Genomic DNA, 20,674 nt, shown 5'->3' with positions numbered 1-20,674 from the left:
GACACAGAAAAAAAAGAGCAAACTAAACCTAAAGAAAGCAGAAAAAAAAACCAAAATAATAAATAGAGGAGAAATTAATTTTAAAAATAGTAAAACAAGAAAAATCAATGAGATGAAAAGTTGGTTTTTTGAAAACGAAAAATATTGACAAACTTTGAGTTAGATTTGAGCAGGGGGAAAAAAGAAGACTCAAATAACTAAAAGCAGAATGGCAGTGGAGACATTACTAACAAATACAAAAATAAAAGACAAACTGCCAAAGCTGACTTGAGAAAAAATGTAAAAACTGAACAGAACTACAACAGATAAGAAACTGAGGACTTCCCTGGTGGTGCAGTAGTTAAGAATCTGCCTGCCAATGCAGGGGACACGGGTTCGAGCCCTGGTCCAGGAAGATCCCACATGCCTCAGAGCAACTAAGCCTGTGTGCCACAACTACTAAGCCTGCACTCTAGAGCCCACATGCCACAACTACTGAAGCCCACGCGCCTAGAGCCTGTGCTCCACAACATGAGAAGCCACTGTCATGAGAAGCCCGCGCACCGCAACAAAGAGTAGACCCCGCTCACCACAACTAGAGAAAGCCCAAGCACAGCAATGAAGACCCAGTGCAGCCAAATATAAATAAATACATTTAAAAAAATTGAATTAGTAATCAAAAACTATCTACCTTTGAAAAGCCTAGGCCCAGATGAATTCTGTCCAACAATTAAAGAAAAATATTAAATCTTCACAATCTTTTCCAAATATAGAACAGAAGGGAACAATGTTCAACTCATTCTATGAGGCCAGTATTAGCCTGATACCAAATCCAGACAAAGACATCACAAGAAAACTACAGAACAATATCTCTTATGAATGTAAATGCAAAAACTCTCAACATAACGTTAGCATACCAAATCTAGAAAGAATATAAGAAGATTACACACTATGACAGAGTAGAATTCATCCCAGAATGGAAGGTTGACTTAACATATGAAAATCAATTAATACACCAAATTGACAAAAGACAAAACCCATATGATCATCTCAATAGGCACAGAAAAAGCATTTGACAAAATTCAACACCGCTTCATGATAAAAACATTTTTAAATGGTTATAAATGGTTAAAGTAGTATATTTTATGTGTATTTTACAATAAAAATATTTTTAATAAGTAAAGAAATGACCAATAAGCACATGAAAAGATGCTCAACATCATTAGTCATTAGAGAAATGCAAATCAAAACCTCAATGAGATACCATTTCACACCCACTAGGATGGCTTAATGGGGAAAAAAAGAAAAAGGAAAATAACTGTTGGCAAGGATATGGAGAAACTGGAACTCTCATACGATGCTGGTGGAAATGTAAAATGGTGCAGCCATTTTAGAAAGCAATCTGGCAGTTTCTCAAACAATTAAATGTTGAGTTACCATATGACCCAGGAATTCCACTCCTAGCTGTATTACTCAAGAGAAATGGAAACATACAGCCACAGAAAAACGAGTACTTGAATGTTCACAGCAACTTTAGTCAATAACCAAAGAGGAGAAACAACTCAAATATCCATCAAATGATGACTATATAAACAAAACATGGCACAGCAATATAGTGGAATAATATCTGGCAACAAAGGAATGAAGTACTAATACATGCCAAAACATAGATGAACCTGAAAAAATTAAGTACAAAAACCAGTCATGAAAGACTACATATTATATGATTCCATTTATATGGAATGTCCAGAATATGCAAATCTATAAAGACAGAAAGTAAATTAATAGTTGCTTAGGGCTGGGTGGGATGAGGGCTTTGGGTTACTGGTTAAGTGTATAGGGTTTCTTTCTGGAGTGATGAGAACATTCTAGAATTAGACAGTGGTGATGGTTACACAACTCTGTTAATATACTAAAACCCACTGTATACTTTCAATGATGAAAGTATTATATGATGAATAAATTGAGTATGTGAGTTATATCTCAGTAAAGCAATTACCATAAAAATGGAGAAATACATTTTCAGACAAAAATAAAATAGAGAATTAATTGGTCTACATTAAACTAAGTGATAAAGGAAGTTCTTCCAGCAGAAAAAAACATGATACTGGATAGAAACTGGGACCTACACAAAGAAATAAAAAGCCCTTGATGGCACAAGTAAAGGAAAATATGGAATTCTTTATTTCTTATTTCCATTGCTCTGAAAGTCATTTAACTATCTAAAGCAAAATAGTATCAATGTATTGTGTGTTATAATATATGCAAAAGTAAAACGTATGGTAAAAATAACACAAAGGAGGGTAGAAAGGAATCGGGAGTCTTTATACCATGTGTGAAACAACATGACATTATTTGAAGGTAACTGTGATTAATTAAACATGTATACTGTAGACTCTAGAGCAACCACTAAGTATTTTTAAAAAGAGATATAAGGTAAGTAAATAGTAGAAATTAAATGGAATAATAAAATAATACTCAACAAATACAAAAAAAGAACAGAAAAAGAAGAAACAAAGAACTGGAACAAATAAACAGCTTTCAATCCAATTACATCAATAATTACATTAAATATAAACGTAAAGGACAATTAAAAAGACTAAAATTGTCAGGCTGAATTTTAAAAAAAATTAAAAAGACTAAGACTGGAAAAGAAAGCATGACACAATTATGTAAAAACGTGAAACACAGACAGCAAGCAAACAACTATCAATAGTCTACCAATGGTGACAAAAACCTAACTATCAATTGATAAAGATTACTGTACCTCAAAAAGTAACTATTATCAATAATTCTCAAGACTGAAAATAACTTGAGTACATTCAACAGATCTAACCATAGTGACAGCCACCTCTAGATATAACACAATGATTTAGCAACAACAACAAAAATTATGGTTAATTTTATAAGGCTGAGAATTATACCTTAAATCACCAAAATTCAAATTAACAGTGAAAGAAATCCTTCTTTATCTTCAATCAACTGGTGTAATAATTTCAGCTAGTTATCATAGTTTTGAAAACTTCACTGAAATACTTAAACATCTCATATGACATTAAAATGCAAAAATATAGTAATTATTAAACGACTTCACAATTGAGTAACAAAGTCAGAAGAAAAAAAACTTCCAACAAAGGATTTTTCTGATACTGTGATTTATAATAATAAATATATACCTAATCTTTACCCCTGGCCCTGTCACAGAGCTCCTAATACCCTTGGAATTTCCTCAATGAAAAGAGCAATAAAGGTGTCTTTTGTTATTCATAACAATCCCCTCTTTGGCACACCAGAGTCTTTGGCACACCAGAGACTATGTTAATGAACTTACTTTTGGAAAGCCCCTAAGGATGGGGGCTGGTCGCCAGGGGAACCAACCAAGGTACCAGAGGATTAGAACTTTCATTCCAACTCCCCAGCGTCCAGGGAAGGGAGAGGGGCTGGCTGGAAGTTGAACCAATCACCAATGGCCAATGATTTAATCAACCATACCTGCATAATGAAGCCTCCATAAAAATACCTGAACTACAATGTTTGGTGAAATTCCAGGTTGGTGAATATGTGTGTGTACTGGGAGGGTGACATACCTGGACAGGACATGGAGATCCGCACCCCTTTTCCTATATCTTGCCCTATGCATCTCTTCCATCTAGCTGTTCCTGAGTTATACCCCCTTCTAACAAACCAGTCATCTAATAAGTAAACTGTTTCCCTGAATTCTGAGAGCCATTTTAACAAATTAATCAAACCCAAGAAAGGGGTCATGTGAACCTCTGATTTATAGCAAGTCAGTCAGAAGCACAGGTAACAACCTGGAATTGCAACTGCCGTCTAAAAGAAGGGGTAGTCCTGCAGAATTAAGCCCTAAACTTGTGGGATCTGAGAGTGTCAGATTTCCTTACATTGTAGGGCACCCAGTGTCTGCCAGAGAGCTGGAGAACCACTTGGTGTGGGGGGAAAAAAAACCTACACATTTGATGACCAGAGTGAAGTGTTAAGAATACGGGAAACATACAGAAGAGTTTTTCCCTAAAAATTTTAATGAACAAAAGAGTAAAACACACCATTATTGGAGCCACTAAGTGACTTTCTAAGTGTTATCTGCATGTTATTGATGAGGAAACAGAGGTAGGCTGAAAGTAGTGGCTTGCCTAAAGTCCACATAGTAAGGTGAAGCAAGGATTCAAATCCAAGTGTGCCTAACTCTGAAGGTCACATTTTTAATTTCAACATTGTCTTCAATAAGTCAGTTATATATGCTATAGGTTAACTGTAATCCCTACAAATTTTAATGGAACCCAGAATTAACAAGAAGCACACACAACCTTATTCAGAGAAACCTCTTCCTAATGAAGAAACCAGTGTCAAGTCTATGATTGTTGTAATTTCCAAACCATTCTCAACACAAAAATTAAAACATACGTGCAATTTTTCTTTTAGCCAAACACTTTGCTCTATTCGACTGTTTTGTCTTCATTTTCTGCAATCCATTCTCCTCGTTTGGTTCCTGTTGCAAAACAAGAAATATGATCAGGGTGACTGCCATTAAAAGTAGTACTCTTTCTGCCTCCTCTACAGCCAACAGAGGCCACTGAGCCTCTGAAGAATCAGTGGTGGTTGTAAATGTTCACAGAAAACATCAGAAAAAGATTCTTATTGTAGAAAAAGGAAAATGTAGACTCAGAACCAATAAAAATTAAAAATCATAATATACTGACGTAATTATCTGTCATATACAAGCTCATGTAAAATTGGTCCATCTGCAAAATACCAGCAAGTACGCACCCAAGTTCAGAGAAAGCTTGATTCAAGTTTTAAAAATCAATAATAAAGTTTAAACTCAGTGCATAGTCACTTATTTTAAATCAGTACTTTTAAAAAGCAACAGAACTGAGGAAAAGTATGCAACATATTTATCAGATAAAGGGCTAATTTTCCTTATATATAGAGCTCTTATAAATCAATACAGAGACCAATATTTAACCTCCTCCCATAGACAAAGAATATGATAAAACACTTCATAGAAAAACATACACAAGGGGCTCATAAGTATGCAAATCATAACAATTATATAGATACTTTTTTAAACCTATACTAATAGTAAAAATGAAAATGTTTTATAAAACACTTATTGTGGGGAAACAAGTACTCTCATACCACTGATGGAATACAATTGATGCAAATCATTATTTTGTGTACCTGGAACTAATACAGCATTGTAGGTAAATTATACTTCAATTACTGTGTGTGTGTGTGTGTGTGTGTGTGTGTGTGTGTGAACACTGGGAGGAAATGCATCAAAATGCTAATGGTGGGACCTCCTTGGTGGTCCAGTGGTAAAGAATCTGCCTTGCAATGCAGGGGACGCAGGTTCAATCCCTGGTCAGGGAACTAAGATCACACATGCTGTGGGGCAGCTAAGCCCATGTGCCACAACTACTGGGATCACGTGCCTCAACTACGGCCCATGTGCTGCAAACTACAGAGCCCACGCGCTCTGGAACCCGCATGCCACAACTAGAGAAGAGAAAACCTGCACGCCTCAACTAGAGAGAAGCCCACGCACCACAATGAAGAGCCCACACACAACAAAAGATCCCGCGTGCCTCAACAAAAGATCCTGCGTGCCGCAACTAAGACCCAACACAGCCAAAAATAAATTAAATAAATAATAAATAAATCTTAAAAAAATAATATTAAAAAATGCTAATGGTGGTTATGTCTAGAAGGTGGGGATTATGGATGATTGGCTTCTATGTATTTCTAATTGCCTGCAATTAACAGGTATTGCTTGTAAAATGAGGAAGAAAACAATAAACATCATTAAAAATGAAAAAAAGAATACAAAGGTGATCCAATAAATGTATAATTGGGGTCTCTAAAGAAGAAAACAAAACAGTGAAAAAGACTAACATAAACACTATAATCAAAAATAAATTTATAAGGGAGAAAACACCTGAATCTACAAACTGAAAGTATATACAATTTACCTGGGAAAATGGACCCTGAACAGTCAATTTCCAGACATATACTAACATACCTATCTCACCCAAGAAAAAATTTTAAAGCATGCAGACTAACAAAAAGGCCGAATTACTTACCAAAAAAAGGAAAATAAACTGGACTTATCAAATGCAACATACAAAGCAAAAAAACAAGAAGGCAGCATTTTAAAGAAACTCAAGGGAAAAAATATTTTTTTAAACCAAGGATTCTGGATTCCAACAAGCAGTCTTTCAGATATCAAGATTATAGAAAAACAGTATCAAACACATAAGAACTCAGGAAATACTATACTCACAAGGCCTACTTGTCAAATCTAATTAAAAACAAGCACTATTCAACTAAAAAATGATTAGAGAAACTTGGCAAAAGAACTTACAGTGAATATTTAATATACTAAATTTTAGAACTAAGACTAAAAGTACAGGTGAGAACAGAAAAAGCATGTAAATATTATATGCAGAAATGATGCAACTAATAAATGAGAGAAGACAGAAGTGGAAAACAGAATAAGTTCATTGACTATTGCATGCACTATAAGTGAAAGTCAAAGGATACTATTTACAACTGACAAACCAGATCATAGAAAACTAAATTTTTTAAAATAAGGAAGAAAGGAGCTATAAAAGTCATTAATATAAGATAAACTCTGGGCTCCCCTGGTGGCTCAGTGATTAAGAATCTGCCTGCCAATGCTGGGGACACGGGTTCAAGCCCTGGTCCGGGAAGATCCCACATGCCACAGAGCAACTAAGCCCGTGCACCACAACTACCGAGCCTGTGTTTCAGAGCCCACGAGCCACAACTACTGAGCCCATGCACCACAACTACTGAAGCCCACGCACCTAGAGCCCGTGCTCTGCAACGAGAAGCCACTGCAATGAGAGGCCTGCACACCGCAACAAAGAGTAGCCCCCACTTGCCGCAACCAGAGAAAGCCCATGCGCAGCAACGAAGACCCAACGCAGTCAAAAATAAATAAATTAAATAAATTAATTAAAAGGAAAAAAAACTCTAAAACAAAAAACAAAATTATAGAAAGAATAATTCCTGTAACATGGAAGTGAGTATCTGTTACCAGTGGGGTGTGAGGGAGGGAGGGAGGTGAAGGAGATGGGAAGAAATTTTATTTTTAAACATTGTGCAAAAATGTAAAATTATACTTTCCAATATGTTAAAGTCAACTTAATCTAAGTTTCATAAGCATGTTAAAATAATTCATATTTCAATAAAGGACAAACACCTGTATGAAGATTCTTGAAAAAATCATGGAAAATGCATTTTTTAATATGGAGTTTTACATAAGGGAACATGCATTAATATAAAGCAACATTATCCAACAATATTAATTTTATGCCCTACTTCACTTTCTCTGAGCCCTCTTGATATATATCATCAATTGGAAAACTCTATCAACTGTGTTTGGTGATCTGCATCCAGTGTGACACTTTGATGTTTTATTCATCTGCTTGATATTGAATTATTTTCCCTAAAAATAAATAAATAAAACAAAAAACATATACCAAAAAATATGCTTAAAGGAGAGCACCAAAAATCAAAGAATATAGAAAAAGAAATATAGTGAATATAACAGAATCTAAGAAAATTCAACTCAAAGCTATATATAAGAGACCATGTTCCAGAAAGAACACAGCCATTCTGGATCATAAGGTGATCCAGAATGGCTGAAAATGAAAGGTCTAGAAGATAATGGTAATCACCTAAATCTGAATCTCTCCACATATCATCCCAGAAAAAACCACAAGACCAACAAGGACCAGAAGTAACACCATCTGTGACCAATGCCTTCAGCATTATTAGGAGACAAAACATACCACAAACTTCAAATAACCAGCGAGCAGAGAAATAAACAACAAATTCTAACAGAGCTCCCACTGCGGCTGCAAGTCTGTGAGTACACAGAACAGAGAAAGGGAAGGCTTAAGAGACTCCATGAAAAATAAGAAAGATGGAAAACTGAAAGCACTGACAAAATCACCTTCAGAATTAGTGTCCCACACTAAGGCCAAACACTGGTCCAAGATGTGGTACTTCACACAGTCAGCTACATTTTAAAGGGCTTGAAAGTGAGAGGAACGAAAGTGGCAACCACAGAGATGCACTGCTACTGGAAAAGAAGGAGATACACAAAGAAGAGGTGGTACCCCTCAGATTCATGGAAGAAAAAGAAAGGAGGAAAAAAAATGAAGGGTCCTGAAGAAAAAAACAAACATGCCAACCTCTCCTCCCCACCCTCCCAGTACACTAATATCAACAATACCATCCATAAAAGAAACTGTACTTCACTAGACTGAAGTACACTAAAGTGACAAAAGGGAAGCTTTTGTGCAGGAAATGATAAGAATAAAAGAAGAAATTCCAAACTAAGCAACTATAAAACAAAAACACAAAATGCAAATAAAAACATTTCAGTTTATGAACATTCTCCTCTAATCACCAACCCAGAAAAAGAAATTAACACATTCCAAACAAATTTGAAAGTATCGTCTCCAGGTTAAGAAAAACCCAGAATCAGAAATTTAAAACTCAGACCATAAACTGACAAAAAAAGGAACAAATGAAATGAAAGTTGATAAAATTCGGGAAAAAAACTGAAAATAGATAAAACCATCTCAAAAAATAAAAATGGGTCTCCAAAGAAAAACTATACAAGTAAAAATCTAAAAGGGTCACTGAAGAAATACAAGAAAACAATGAGAAAATGAAGGGACTAACCTATAGCAAGGGTGTCCAACACCCGGGCCGTGGACCAGTACTGGTCTGCAGCCTGTTGGGAACCAAGTCACACAGCAGGAGGTGAGCAGTGGGCAAGTAAGTGAAGCTTCACGTGCCAGTCACCAATGCTCGCACTACCGCCTGAACCATCCCCCGCCCACCTTCCCACCCCCCGGCCATGTAAAAATTGTCTTCCACGAAATAGGTCCCTGGCGCCAAAAAGGCTGGGGACCACTGACCTATAGGATAGTGCAGAGAAAACAACAAAATGAAAATAGGTATGCTACATTTCACATAAAAAGAAGTGGAATTAAGAAAACATGAATGGGTTTATTTTTCCTTTAAAGCAATGTAAGAATAAAAAAGAAATCAATAAAATTGGTTATCAACAGGGGTGAGGGATGTGGAATACGGAGTACAGGATGGAAAAGCAAGATAATTTCAGTATATCTTTCTCTACAGACTTAATTTGTTCAGTAAAGCAAACTTCCTACATAATGCAAAAATAAAATTAAATCAACAAGAATGGGAAGAAAACTAAAAAGCAATGCACAATCAGTTGGATGGTACATTTTAAAGTACCTCAAGAACTTTATTAAATATAAAAGGTCTAAACACATTGGTTTAAAAAAAGAGAGACTGTCAGCCTGTATAAAATTAGAAAGATCAAACTCTGTGCTACCTACAAGAAACCCAAATAAAACATAAAGACATAGCTAGGTTAAAAGTTAAAATACCAACAAATGGTGCTGGGAAAACTGGATACACACAAGCAAAAGAAGATAGACCCCTATCTTATACCATATACAAAAGCTAATACCACAAAATGGATCAAAGGCCTAAATATAAGAGCTAAAATTTTAAAACACTTAGAAGAAAACACAGGGGAAAAGCTTCATAACACTGGATTTGGCAATGATTTTTTTGGTTATGACACCAAGGCACAAGAAACAAAAGAAAAAAATAGATAAATTGGACTAAATTTAAAACTACTGTGCATCGGGGCTTCCCTGATGGCACAGCGGTTGAGAGTCCACCTGCCTGCCGATGCAGGGGTCACAGGTTCGTGCCCCGGTCCGGGGAAGATCCCACATGCCGCGGAGTGGCTGGGCCCGTGAGCCATGGCCGCTGAGCCTGCACGTCTGGAGCCTGTGCTCCGCAACAGGAGAGGCCACAACAGTGAGAGGCCTGCGTACCACAAAAAAAAAAAAAAAAAAAAAAAAAACTACTGTGCATCAAAAGATATCAACAGAGTAAAAAGGCAACCTATGGAATGGGAGAATATATGTGCAAAACATATATCTGACAAGCGGCTAACTATCCACAACATATAAAGAACTCCTACAATTCAATGACAATGTAAATATATTTACCCTAAAAATTGTTAAAATGGTAAATCTTACATTATATATATTTTACCACTACACACACACACACACACACACACACAAAATCTCATACTATACACAAAAATTAGCTCAAAATGGAACAAAGACCAAATCATAAGCACTAAAATTAAAAAACTCTTAGGGATCAACTTCATGACTTTATATTTGGCAACAGATTCTTAGATACAATACTAAAAGCATAAGCAACCAAAGGAGAAAAAACAGATAAGCTGGACTTCATCAAAATTTAAAACTGTTGTGCATCAAGAAACGTCAAGAAAGTGAAAAGATAACCCCAAAAATGAAAGAATATATTTGCAAATAATATACCTGATAGGAGGTTTAATATGCAAAATACTTAAAAAACCACCAAACAACAAAAAGACAAACTGCACTGTATAAATAAACAAAGGCCTTGAACAGACATTGCTCCAGAGAAGCTATACAAATAGATAACAAGTACAAAAAAGATGCTCAAGCTCATTAGCCATTAGGGAAATGCAAGTCAAAACCACAATAAGAAACCACTACACACCCACTAGGGTCGTTATGATAATTAAATATTAAAAAAATAACAAGTGCTATCAAGAACACAGAGAAACTGGAACCCCAGTACATTGTTGATAGAAATGTAAAATGGTGCAGCCGCTGTGAGGAAAAAAAGGAATGACATACTGTTACATGCTACAATATGTATGAACCTTGAAAACATGTTAAGGGAAAGAAGTTAGTCACAAAAGCCCACATATTGTATGATTCCATTTATAAGACACGCCCAGAATAGGCAAATCCATAGAGACAAAAAGCAGATTAGTGGTTGCCTAGGGCTGGGAGTTTGGAGGGAAGAGGACAATGACTGCTGATAAGAACTGGTTTCTTTTTTAATTAATGAAAATGTTATAAAATTGATAGTGGTGATAGTTGTACAACTCTATGAACATACTAAGAACCAAGAATTATACATTAATTTAGTGAATTATATAATATGTAACTTTATCTCAATAAAACTGACTATGGAAACATATTAGGACTGCTAGGCAATACTGAGGGGCCACTTGAGGTTTGTGGTCTTAAATATAACATGAGCACTGTTGTGCTCCTTAGGTAGGGACACATAATAGGTGCAGAATTGGATTTAACCAAAATTGGGTTTTCCCAGGGAGTACAGTAGAAATTAGAAATAAGTTGAGAGAAACACAAGCATGTGGAGGCTAAACAATATGCTACTAAACAACCAAGGAATCACTGAAGAAATCAAAGAGGAAACCAAAATATACCTAGAGACAAATAAAAATGAAAACATGACAATTCAAAACCTATGGGACACGACAAAACCAGTTTTAAGAGGGAAGTTTATACCAATGCAATCTTACCTCAGGAAACAAGAAAAATCTCAAAGAAACAACCTAATCTTACACCTAAAGCAACTAAAGAAAAAAGAACAAACAAAACTCAAAGTTAATAGAAGGAAAGAAATCATGAAGATCAGAGTAGAAATAAATGAAATAGAGACCAAGAAAACAGAAAGATCAATAAAACTAAAAGCTGGTTCTTTGAAAAGATAAACAAAATTGATAAACCTTTAGACAGACACATCAAGAAAAAAAGGGAGAGTGCTCAAATCAATAAAATCAGAAATGAAAAAGGAGAAATCACAACCGACACAATAGAAATACAAAGGACCGTAAGAGACAACTTACGAGCAACTATATGCCAATAAAAAAGGACAACCTGGAAAAAATGGACAAATTCTTAGAAAGGTACACTCTCCCAAAACTAAACCAGGAAGAATAGAAAATTTGAACACACCAATTAAAAGTACTGAAATTGAATCTGTGATTTAAAAACTCCCAACGAACAAAAGTACAGGACCAGATGGCTTCACAGGCCACTTCTACCCAACATTTAAAGAAGAGTTAACACCTATCCTTCTGAAGCTATTCCAAAAAACTGCAGAGGAAGAAACACTTCCAAACTCATTCTATGAGGCCACCATCACCCTGATTCCAAAACCAGACAAAGATAACCCACAAAAAAAGAAAATTACAGGCCAATATCGCTGATGAACATAGACGCAAAAATCCTCAACAAGATACTAGCAAACTGAATGCAACAATACATTAAAAGGATCATATACCATCATCAAGTGGGATTTATCCCAGGGATGCAAGGATTTTTCAATATCCACAAATAAACCAATGTGATACACCACATTAATAAATTGAAGAATAGGGACTTCCCTGGTGGCACAGTGGTTAAGAATCCACCTGCCAATGCAGGGGACATGGGTTCGATCTCTAGTTCGGGAAGATCCCACATGCCATGTAGCAACAAAGCCCATGTGCCACAACTACTGAGCCTGAGCTCTAGAGCCCGCATGCCGCAACTACTGAAGGCCAAGCGCCTACAGCCTGCACTCCAGAACAAAAGAAGCCACTGCGATGAGAAGCCCACACATGGCAATGAAGAGCAACCCCTGCTTGCTACAACTAGACAGAGGTCGTGCACAGCAACATAGCCAAAAGACCCAATGCAGCCAAAAAACAAAAAAAAGAATTGAAGAATAAAAACCATATGATCATCTCAATAGATGCAGAAAAAGCTTCTGATAAAATACAACATCCATTTATGATAAAAACTCTCCAGAAAGTGGGCATAGGGGGAATCTACCTCAACATAAAAAAGGCCACATATGACAAACCCATGCTAATATCATATTCAATGGTGAAAAACTGAAAGCATTTCCTCTAAGATCAGGAAAAAGACAAGGATGTCCACTCTCACTAGTTTTTATTCAACATAGTTTTGGAAGTCCTAGCCACAGCAATCAGAGAAGAACAAGAAATAAAAGGGACCCAATTTGGAAAAGAGGAAGTAAAACTGTCACTCTTTGCAGGTGACATGATGCTACACATAGCAAATCCTAAAGACACTACCAGAAAACTACTAGAGCTCATCAACGAATTTGGTAAAGTTGCAACATACAAAATTAATACACAGAAATCTGTTGCATTTCTATACACTAACAACAAAAGATCAGAAAGAGAAATTATGGAAACAATCCCATTTACCATCACATCAAAAAGAATAAAATACCTAGGAATAAACCTACCTAAGGAGGCAAAAGACCTGTACTCTGAAAACTGTAAGACACTGATGAAAGAAATCAAGTAAGACACAAACAGATGGAAAGACATACCATGTTGTTGGATTGGAAGAATCAATATTGTCAAAATGACCATACTACCCAAGTCAATCTACAGGTTCAATGCAATCCCTATCAAACTACCAATGGCACTTTTCACAGAACTAGAACAAAAAACTTTTAAATTTGTATGGAAACACAAAAGACCCAAAGCAATGTTGAGAAAGAAAAACGAAGCTGGAGAAATCAGGCTCCCTGACTTCAGACTATACTACAAAGCTACAGTCATCAAAACAGAATGGTTCTAGCACAGAAACAGAAATATAGATCAATAGAACAGGATAGAAAGCCCAGAAATAAACCCACTCACCTATGGTCAATTAATCTATGACAAAGGAGGCAAGGATATACAATAGAGAAAAGACAGTCTCTTCAATAAGTGATGCTGGGAAAACTGGACAGCTACATGTAAAAGAATGAAATTAGACCATTCTCTAACACCATACACAAAAATAAACTCAAAATGGAATAAAAACCTAAACATAGGACCAGATACGATAAAACTCCTAGAGTAAAACATAGGCAAGATGCTCTTTAACATAAATTGCAGCAATATCTTTCTGGATCCACCTCCTTGAGTAATGAAAATAAAAATAAACAAATGGGACTTAATTAAACTTAAAAGCTTTTGCACAGCAAAGGAAACTATAACAAAACGAAAAGACAACCTACAGAAAGGGAGAAAACATTTGCAAACCATGCAACCAACAAGAGATTAATTTCCAAAATATACAAACAGCTCATATAGCTCAATATCAAAAAAACAAACAACCCAATCAAAAAATGAGCAGAAGACCTAAATAGGCATTTCTCCAAAGAAGACATACAGATGGCCAAAAGGCAGATGAAAAGATGGTCACCATCACTAATTATTAGAGAAATGTAAATCAAAAGTACAATGAGGGCCTCCCTGGTGGCGCAGTGGTTGAGAGTCCGCCTGCTGATGCAGGGGATACGGGTTCGTGCCCCGGTCTGGGAGGATCCCATATGCCGCGGAGCGGCTGGGCCCGTGAGCCATGGCCGCTGAGCCTGCGCATCCAGAGCCTGTGCTCCGCAACGGGAGAGGCCACAACAGTGAGAGGCCCGCGTACCGCAAAAAAAAAAAAAAAAAAAAAAAAAAAAAGTACAATGAGTGGACTTCCCTGGTGGTCCAGTGGTTAAGAATCTGCCTTGCAATGCAGGAGATCCAGGTTCGATCTCTGGTCAGGGAAACAAGATCCCACATGCCGCGGGGCAACTTAAGCCCACACACTGCAACTACTACTGAGCCCAGTGCTCTACAGCCCACGTCACAACCAGAGAGCCCTTGTGCCACAACTACTGAGCCTGCGTGCTCTGGAGCCTGTGCACCACAACTAGACAGAAGCCTGTGTGCTGCAAAGAAAGATCTTTCATGCCACAACAAAGATCCCACGTGCCACAATAAGGCCCAATGCAGCCAAATCAAAAAAAAAAAAAAAAAAAAAAGGACAGTGAGGTATCAACTCACACCAGTCAAAATGGCCATCATCAAAAAGTCTACAAATAAATGCTAGAAAGTGTGTAGAGAAAAAGGAACCCTCCTACACTGCTGGTGAGAATGTAAATTGGTAGAGCCACTATGGAGAACAGTTTGGAGCTTCCTTAAGAAACTAAAAATAGAGCTACCATATGATCCTGCAATCCCACTCCTAGACATATATCCATAGAAAACTATAATTTCTAAAAGATTCATGCACCAAAATGTTCACTGCAGCACTATTTACAATAGCCAAGACATGAAAGCAAACTAAATGTCCATCGACAGATGAATGGATAAAGAGATGTGGTATACACACACACACACACACACACACACACACACACACACACTGGAATATTACTCAGCCATAAAAAAGAATGAAATAAAGCCATTTTCAGCAACACAGATGGACCTAGAGATTATCATACTAAGTGAAATAAGCCAAAGACATCATATGATACCATATGATATTGCTTATATGTGCCATCTAAAAAAACAAAAAAACAAAACAGACACAAGTAAACTTATTTCCAAAACAGAAAGAGGCTCACAAACCCAGAAAACAAACTTACGGTTACCAAAAGGGAAAGGGGGGTGGAGGAGGGATAAATTAGGAGCCTGGGATTAACATATACACAATACTATGCATAAAATATAAAACCAACAAGGACCTACTACTGTATAGCACAGGGGACTATTCTCCATGTTTTGTAATAACCTATAACTGAATTGCTGTGCTATACACCTGAAACTTACACAATACTGTAAATCAACTATACTTCAGTTAAAAAAATTTTTTTAAAAAAGAAAGAAGTTGAAAGAATATTCAAGTGAATAGTTAGTATAACCATGAGACCTAGGTTAGGTAAGAAGGAAAGTGAGGACATGACAGGATGATGGACAATGAGAAGGTGATAGCCTGGAATTAGACGTCCTAGTGGGACTGAAGGATTCTTGGAGTTAGGGTATTAGAAGGAGTGAGGTGGAAAAGATAGGTGGTGGTGATCTTGGAAGTGGCATGATTATTACTGACAGGCTCAGTCAGGGTTCCTCACTGGAACCACAGAACACAGAAAATGAACCGAATGTTTTCCTTACTTCTCCCAAGGATGGTACGTAACTGGTTGGTACTATTCTAGATGCGGAGGACAGAGGTTAATGTATTACATACAATGGATGCCTGAGGACATTAGGCTTACTTCTCTCTCAGAAATCCCACTTGAGAAAGGCTGAGATGGTATGATCCATGGGAGCTGATAGCAAAAAGGTAAAGGAAGTGAGAGGACAGATATTGAATGTATCACAGCTTAGGTTGAACTACAGAAACTGCAACTTTCATGTTCTTCAGTCTAATATGTACATATTGAAATCACCAAGAATGATGGCAAGACTGGCAAAAAGAAAGACAGCAAGCGATATGTTAAAATTTTCAACGAATGGCCAGGAAAGGGGGGTGGGGTGGGTGACCAGGAGGATAGTAGATGACTTCTTCAAGGTGAGTAGCAGGCGTAGCAGAATGGTTTGTGCTTCAAACCAGGTTTTCCAGTAGTCTGGAAGCAACAACGAGGAGTAAGAGGATATTTACCCCACCTCCAGGTCAGTGGTATTGTGTTGTAAGGAAGAAGAAATAGCCAGTACCTGAGAAGGTACAAGGAGAAGCAGTACGCTCAGAGGACAGCCATCTTTCAGTTCGAGCAAGAAGATGAAGAGAACTTCCACAGAGAGGGTTAAGAATATCGAGGACGGGCTTCCCTGGTGGCGCAGTGGTTGAGAGTCCGCCTGCCGATGCAGGGGACACGGGTTCGTGCCCCGGTCCAGGAAGATCCCACATGCCCTGGAGCGGCTAGGCCCGTGAGCCATGGCCACTGAGCCTGTGCCTCCGGAGCCTGTGCTCCGCAACGGGAGAGGCCACAACAGTGAGAGGCCCGCGTATAGCAAAAAAAAAAAAAAAAAAAAGAATATCGAGGACTTTTTTGATCACTGACCCTAATTCCAGAGGGCAGAGCCATTTTGAGAGCAGGAGTGGTAGACTGAGTCATATTAGAAAAGTGCCCCCAGATGACGGATTAGAGTCGTGGGATGAGAATCTAGGTGATAAGAGAAGCTATGGGAAGCTTGAATTTCTTGGGGGTGTCCAAGGTAAGCAGATTTAAGGCAAGATAGGATTAGTCCAGGTTATCTTTTTTTTTCTTTTCTTTTTTTTTGGCGGTACGCGGGCCTCTCACTTTTGTGGCCTCTCCCCGTTGCAGAGCACAGGCTCCGGACGCACAGGCCCCGTGGCCATAGCTCACAGGCCCAGCCGCTCCGCAGCATGTGGGATCCTCCCGGACCAGGGCACGAACCCGTGTCCCCTCCACTGGCAGGCGCACTCTCAACCACTGCGCCACCAGGAAAGCCCTCTTTTTTCTTTTTGTACATTTTTTTTTTAATGAGTGATTGACTGAAGTAATTTTATTTTATTTATTTATTTATTTATTTTTGGCTGCGTTGGGTCTTCGTTGCTGTGCGCAGGCTTTCTCTAGTTGTGGCGAGTGGGGCTACTCTTTGCTGCGGTGCGCGGGCTTCTCACTGCAGTGGCTTCTCTTGTTGTGGAACACGGGCTCTAGGTGTGTGGGCTTTAGTAGTTGTGGCGCGGGGGTGCAGTAGTTGTGGCACACGGGCTTAGTTGCTCCACGGCATGTGGGATCTTCCCAGATCAGGGCTCGAACCCGTGTCCCGTACACTGGCAGGTGGATTCTTAACCACTGTGCCACCAGGGAAGTCCCCAGTCCTGGTTATCTCTTAAAGGAGCAGTACTGGCCAATGCCATGACAGAAGTGTTCTATATCAGCAGGATCAAACATGGTAGCCACTAGTGCCTACTGAGCACTTGAAATGTGACTCATATGACATTCACAAAAATGACAAGAATATCAGTGAACTGTGGGACTATTTCAAGTGACCTAATACACAGGTAACTACAGTCCTTGTACAGGGCAAGGAACAAAAACACATTTGAAGAAATAATGACTGAGAATATTCCAAACTGGATGAAAACTATAAATCCACAGATCCAATAAGTTCTAAAACCCACAGGTACAAGAAGCACCGTTTTAAAAGAGCATAGTGCGACTCCCCTGGTGATCCAGTGGTTAAGAATCTGCCCTCCACGGCTTCCCTGGTGGCGCAGTGGTTGAGAGTCCGCCTGCCGATGCAGGGGACACGGGTTCGTGCCCCGGTCCGGGAAGATCCCACATGCCGCGGAGCAGCTGGGCCCGTGAGCCATGGCCGCTGAGACTGCGCGTCCGGAGCCTGTGCTCCGCAACGGGAGAGGCCACAACAGTGAGAGGCCCGCGTACCTCAAAAAAAAAAAAAAAAAAGAAGGGAACTCCCCAGCAGTCCAGTGGTTAGGACTCCATGCTTCCACTGCTGAGGACACAGATTCAATCCCTGATCGGGGAAGCAAAATCTCGCAAGTCGCATAGCGCAGCTAAAAAAAAAAGAAAGAAAGAAAGAAAAGAAAAGAAAACTGGAGTAGCTATATTACTGTCATAAGAAGTAAATATCAGAGCAAAGATTATCACCAGTGATTAAAAAAAGGTTATTTCATAACAATAACGGGCTCAATCAAGAAGAGAGAAAAATCCTAAATGTTCACACACCTAATAACAAAACTTCAAAATACATGAAACAAAAATTGACAGAACTGAAAAGAGAAATAGGCAAATCCACAATTATAGTCTAAGGCTATAATACTTCCCTCAAAATATTTGTAGAATATTTGCAGAAAAACAATAAGGATATAGTAAATCTGACAACATTATCAACCAACTTGACCAGATTGACATTTATAGAAAACATCACCCAAAATACACATTCTTCTCAAGTACACACAGAATATTTACCAAGATAAATGATATTCTAGGTCATAAAACAAGTTTCAATCAATTTAAAAAGGATTCAAATGTACAAAGTATATATGACCAATGTAATTAAATCAGAAATAACTAACAGAAAAACCTAAAAAAATTTCCAAGTATTTAAAAACTTGGAATGTTGCACCTCTAAATAACCTATGGATCAAAGAAGAAATCAAAGGGAAATTAGAAAGTATTTTGAATTAAATGAAAATGAAAACACAACATGTAAAGAATTTGTGGGATGCTTTAGTAGTTCTTAAGCGAAAATTACACCATTAAACACGTATAATAGAAAAGAAGGTCTCTTGCTTAGCTTGACCTTAGCTTCCATTTAAGAAAGTAAAATCAAAAGAGAAAACTAAACTAAGCAGAAGAGGGACTTCCCTGGTGGTCCAGTGGGTAAGACTCTGCGCTCCCAATGCAGGGGGCCCGGGTTTGATCCCTGGTCAGGGAACTAGATCCCGCATGCATACTGCAACTAAAGATCCCACATGCTGCAACTAAGACCCGGTGCAGCCAAAATAAACAAATATTTTTATAAATAAATAATAAAAATAAAATAAGCAGAAGAAAGGAAATAAAGATCAAAGTAGAAATCAATTAAACTGAAAACAGAAAAATTAAACAGAAAATCAGTGAAGGCAAAAGTGATAAACCAGGCCGATCAAGATGAAGAAGAAAGAGCTGTATCAGGAATAAGAGAGGTGTTATCACCATACATTCTACAGATTTCAAAAGGTATAACAACGAAATATTATAAACAACTATTTTTAACAAGAAATTCAACAATGTAGTTGAAATGGACAAATTCCTTGAAATATACAATCAAAGCTTACTCAAGAAAAGAGATAACTTTATTACCATTATATGTATTAATGAAGTTGAAATTGTAGTTAAAATCCTTTCCACAAACAAAACTTCAAGCCCAGATGATTTTACTGGCAAATTCTATCAAACATTTAAGTTAGAAATAATATAAACTCTTCTAAAAAACTGAAGAGGATACATTTCCTAACTCATTCTATAAAGCCAAAGTTACCCTGACATCAAAACCAGATAAAGACATTATAAGAAAACTACAAACCAATAACCCTCATAAAGATACGTGCAAAAATCCTAAATGAAATTTTAGCAAATCAAATCCAACATCAGGAGCAAGGGAAGTTTATCCCAAGAATGCTGGATTGATTTAATATTCAAAGATCAATGTAATTCACCACTCTGCCAGACTGAAACATTATAACTTCATGTCATACGCTAAGAAAAAACATTTGAAAAACAAATACTGTATGCTAACACATATATATGGAATATAAAAAAATGGTTCTGGGCTTCCCTGGTGGCGCAGTGGTTGCGAGTCCGCCTGCCGATGCAGGGGACGCGGGTTCGTGCCCCGGTCTGGGAAGATCCCACATGCCGCAGAGCGGCTGGGCCCGTGAGCCATGGCCGCTGAGCCTGCGCGTCCGGAGCCTGTGCTCCGCAACGGGAGAGGCCACAGCAGTGAGAAGCCCGCGTACCGCAAAAAAAAAAAAAAAAAAATGGTTCTGAAGAACCTAGGGGTAGGACAGGAATAAAGACGCAGACGTAGAGAATGGACTTGAGGACACAGAGAGGGGGAAGGGTAAGCTTGGACGAAGTGAGAGAGTGCTATGGACATATATACAGTACCAAATGTAAAATAACTAGTGGGAAGCAGCCGCATAGCACAGGGAGATCAGCTTGGTGCTTTGTGACCACCTAGAGGGGTGGGATAAGGAGGGTGGGAGGGAGACGCAAGAGGGAGGGGATATGGGAATATATGTATATGTATAGCTGATTCACTCTGTTATAAAGCAGAAACTAACACACCATTGTAAAGCAATTATACTCCAATAAAGATGTTAAAAAAAAAAAAGAAAAAACATCTGACAAAATCCAATACCTATTCCTGATCAAAACTCTCAGATGGTTTTACTTTTAGAGC

General features: G+C 38.0%; 1 protein-coding gene across 1 annotated transcript in view; it reads right to left on the bottom strand.

Annotated features, from left to right (window-relative positions):
* UIMC1 (ubiquitin interaction motif containing 1) overlaps positions 1–20,674 on the bottom strand; it is a 122,235-nt gene that overhangs the window by 82,954 nt on the left and 18,607 nt on the right. Inside the window, exon 3 of the mRNA XM_079703903.1 lies at positions 4,402–4,486. Within this exon, the coding sequence (XP_079560029.1) occupies positions 4,402–4,486 (85 nt within the window). The remainder of the gene's footprint in view (positions 1–4,401; positions 4,487–20,674) is intronic.

The sequence above is a fragment of the Hyperoodon ampullatus genome, assembly GCF_949752795.1.
Source record: "Hyperoodon ampullatus genome assembly, chromosome: 4".
NCBI lineage: Eukaryota > Metazoa > Chordata > Mammalia > Artiodactyla > Ziphiidae > Hyperoodon > Hyperoodon ampullatus.
This window is presented reverse-complemented; position numbering and strand designations above follow the sequence as displayed.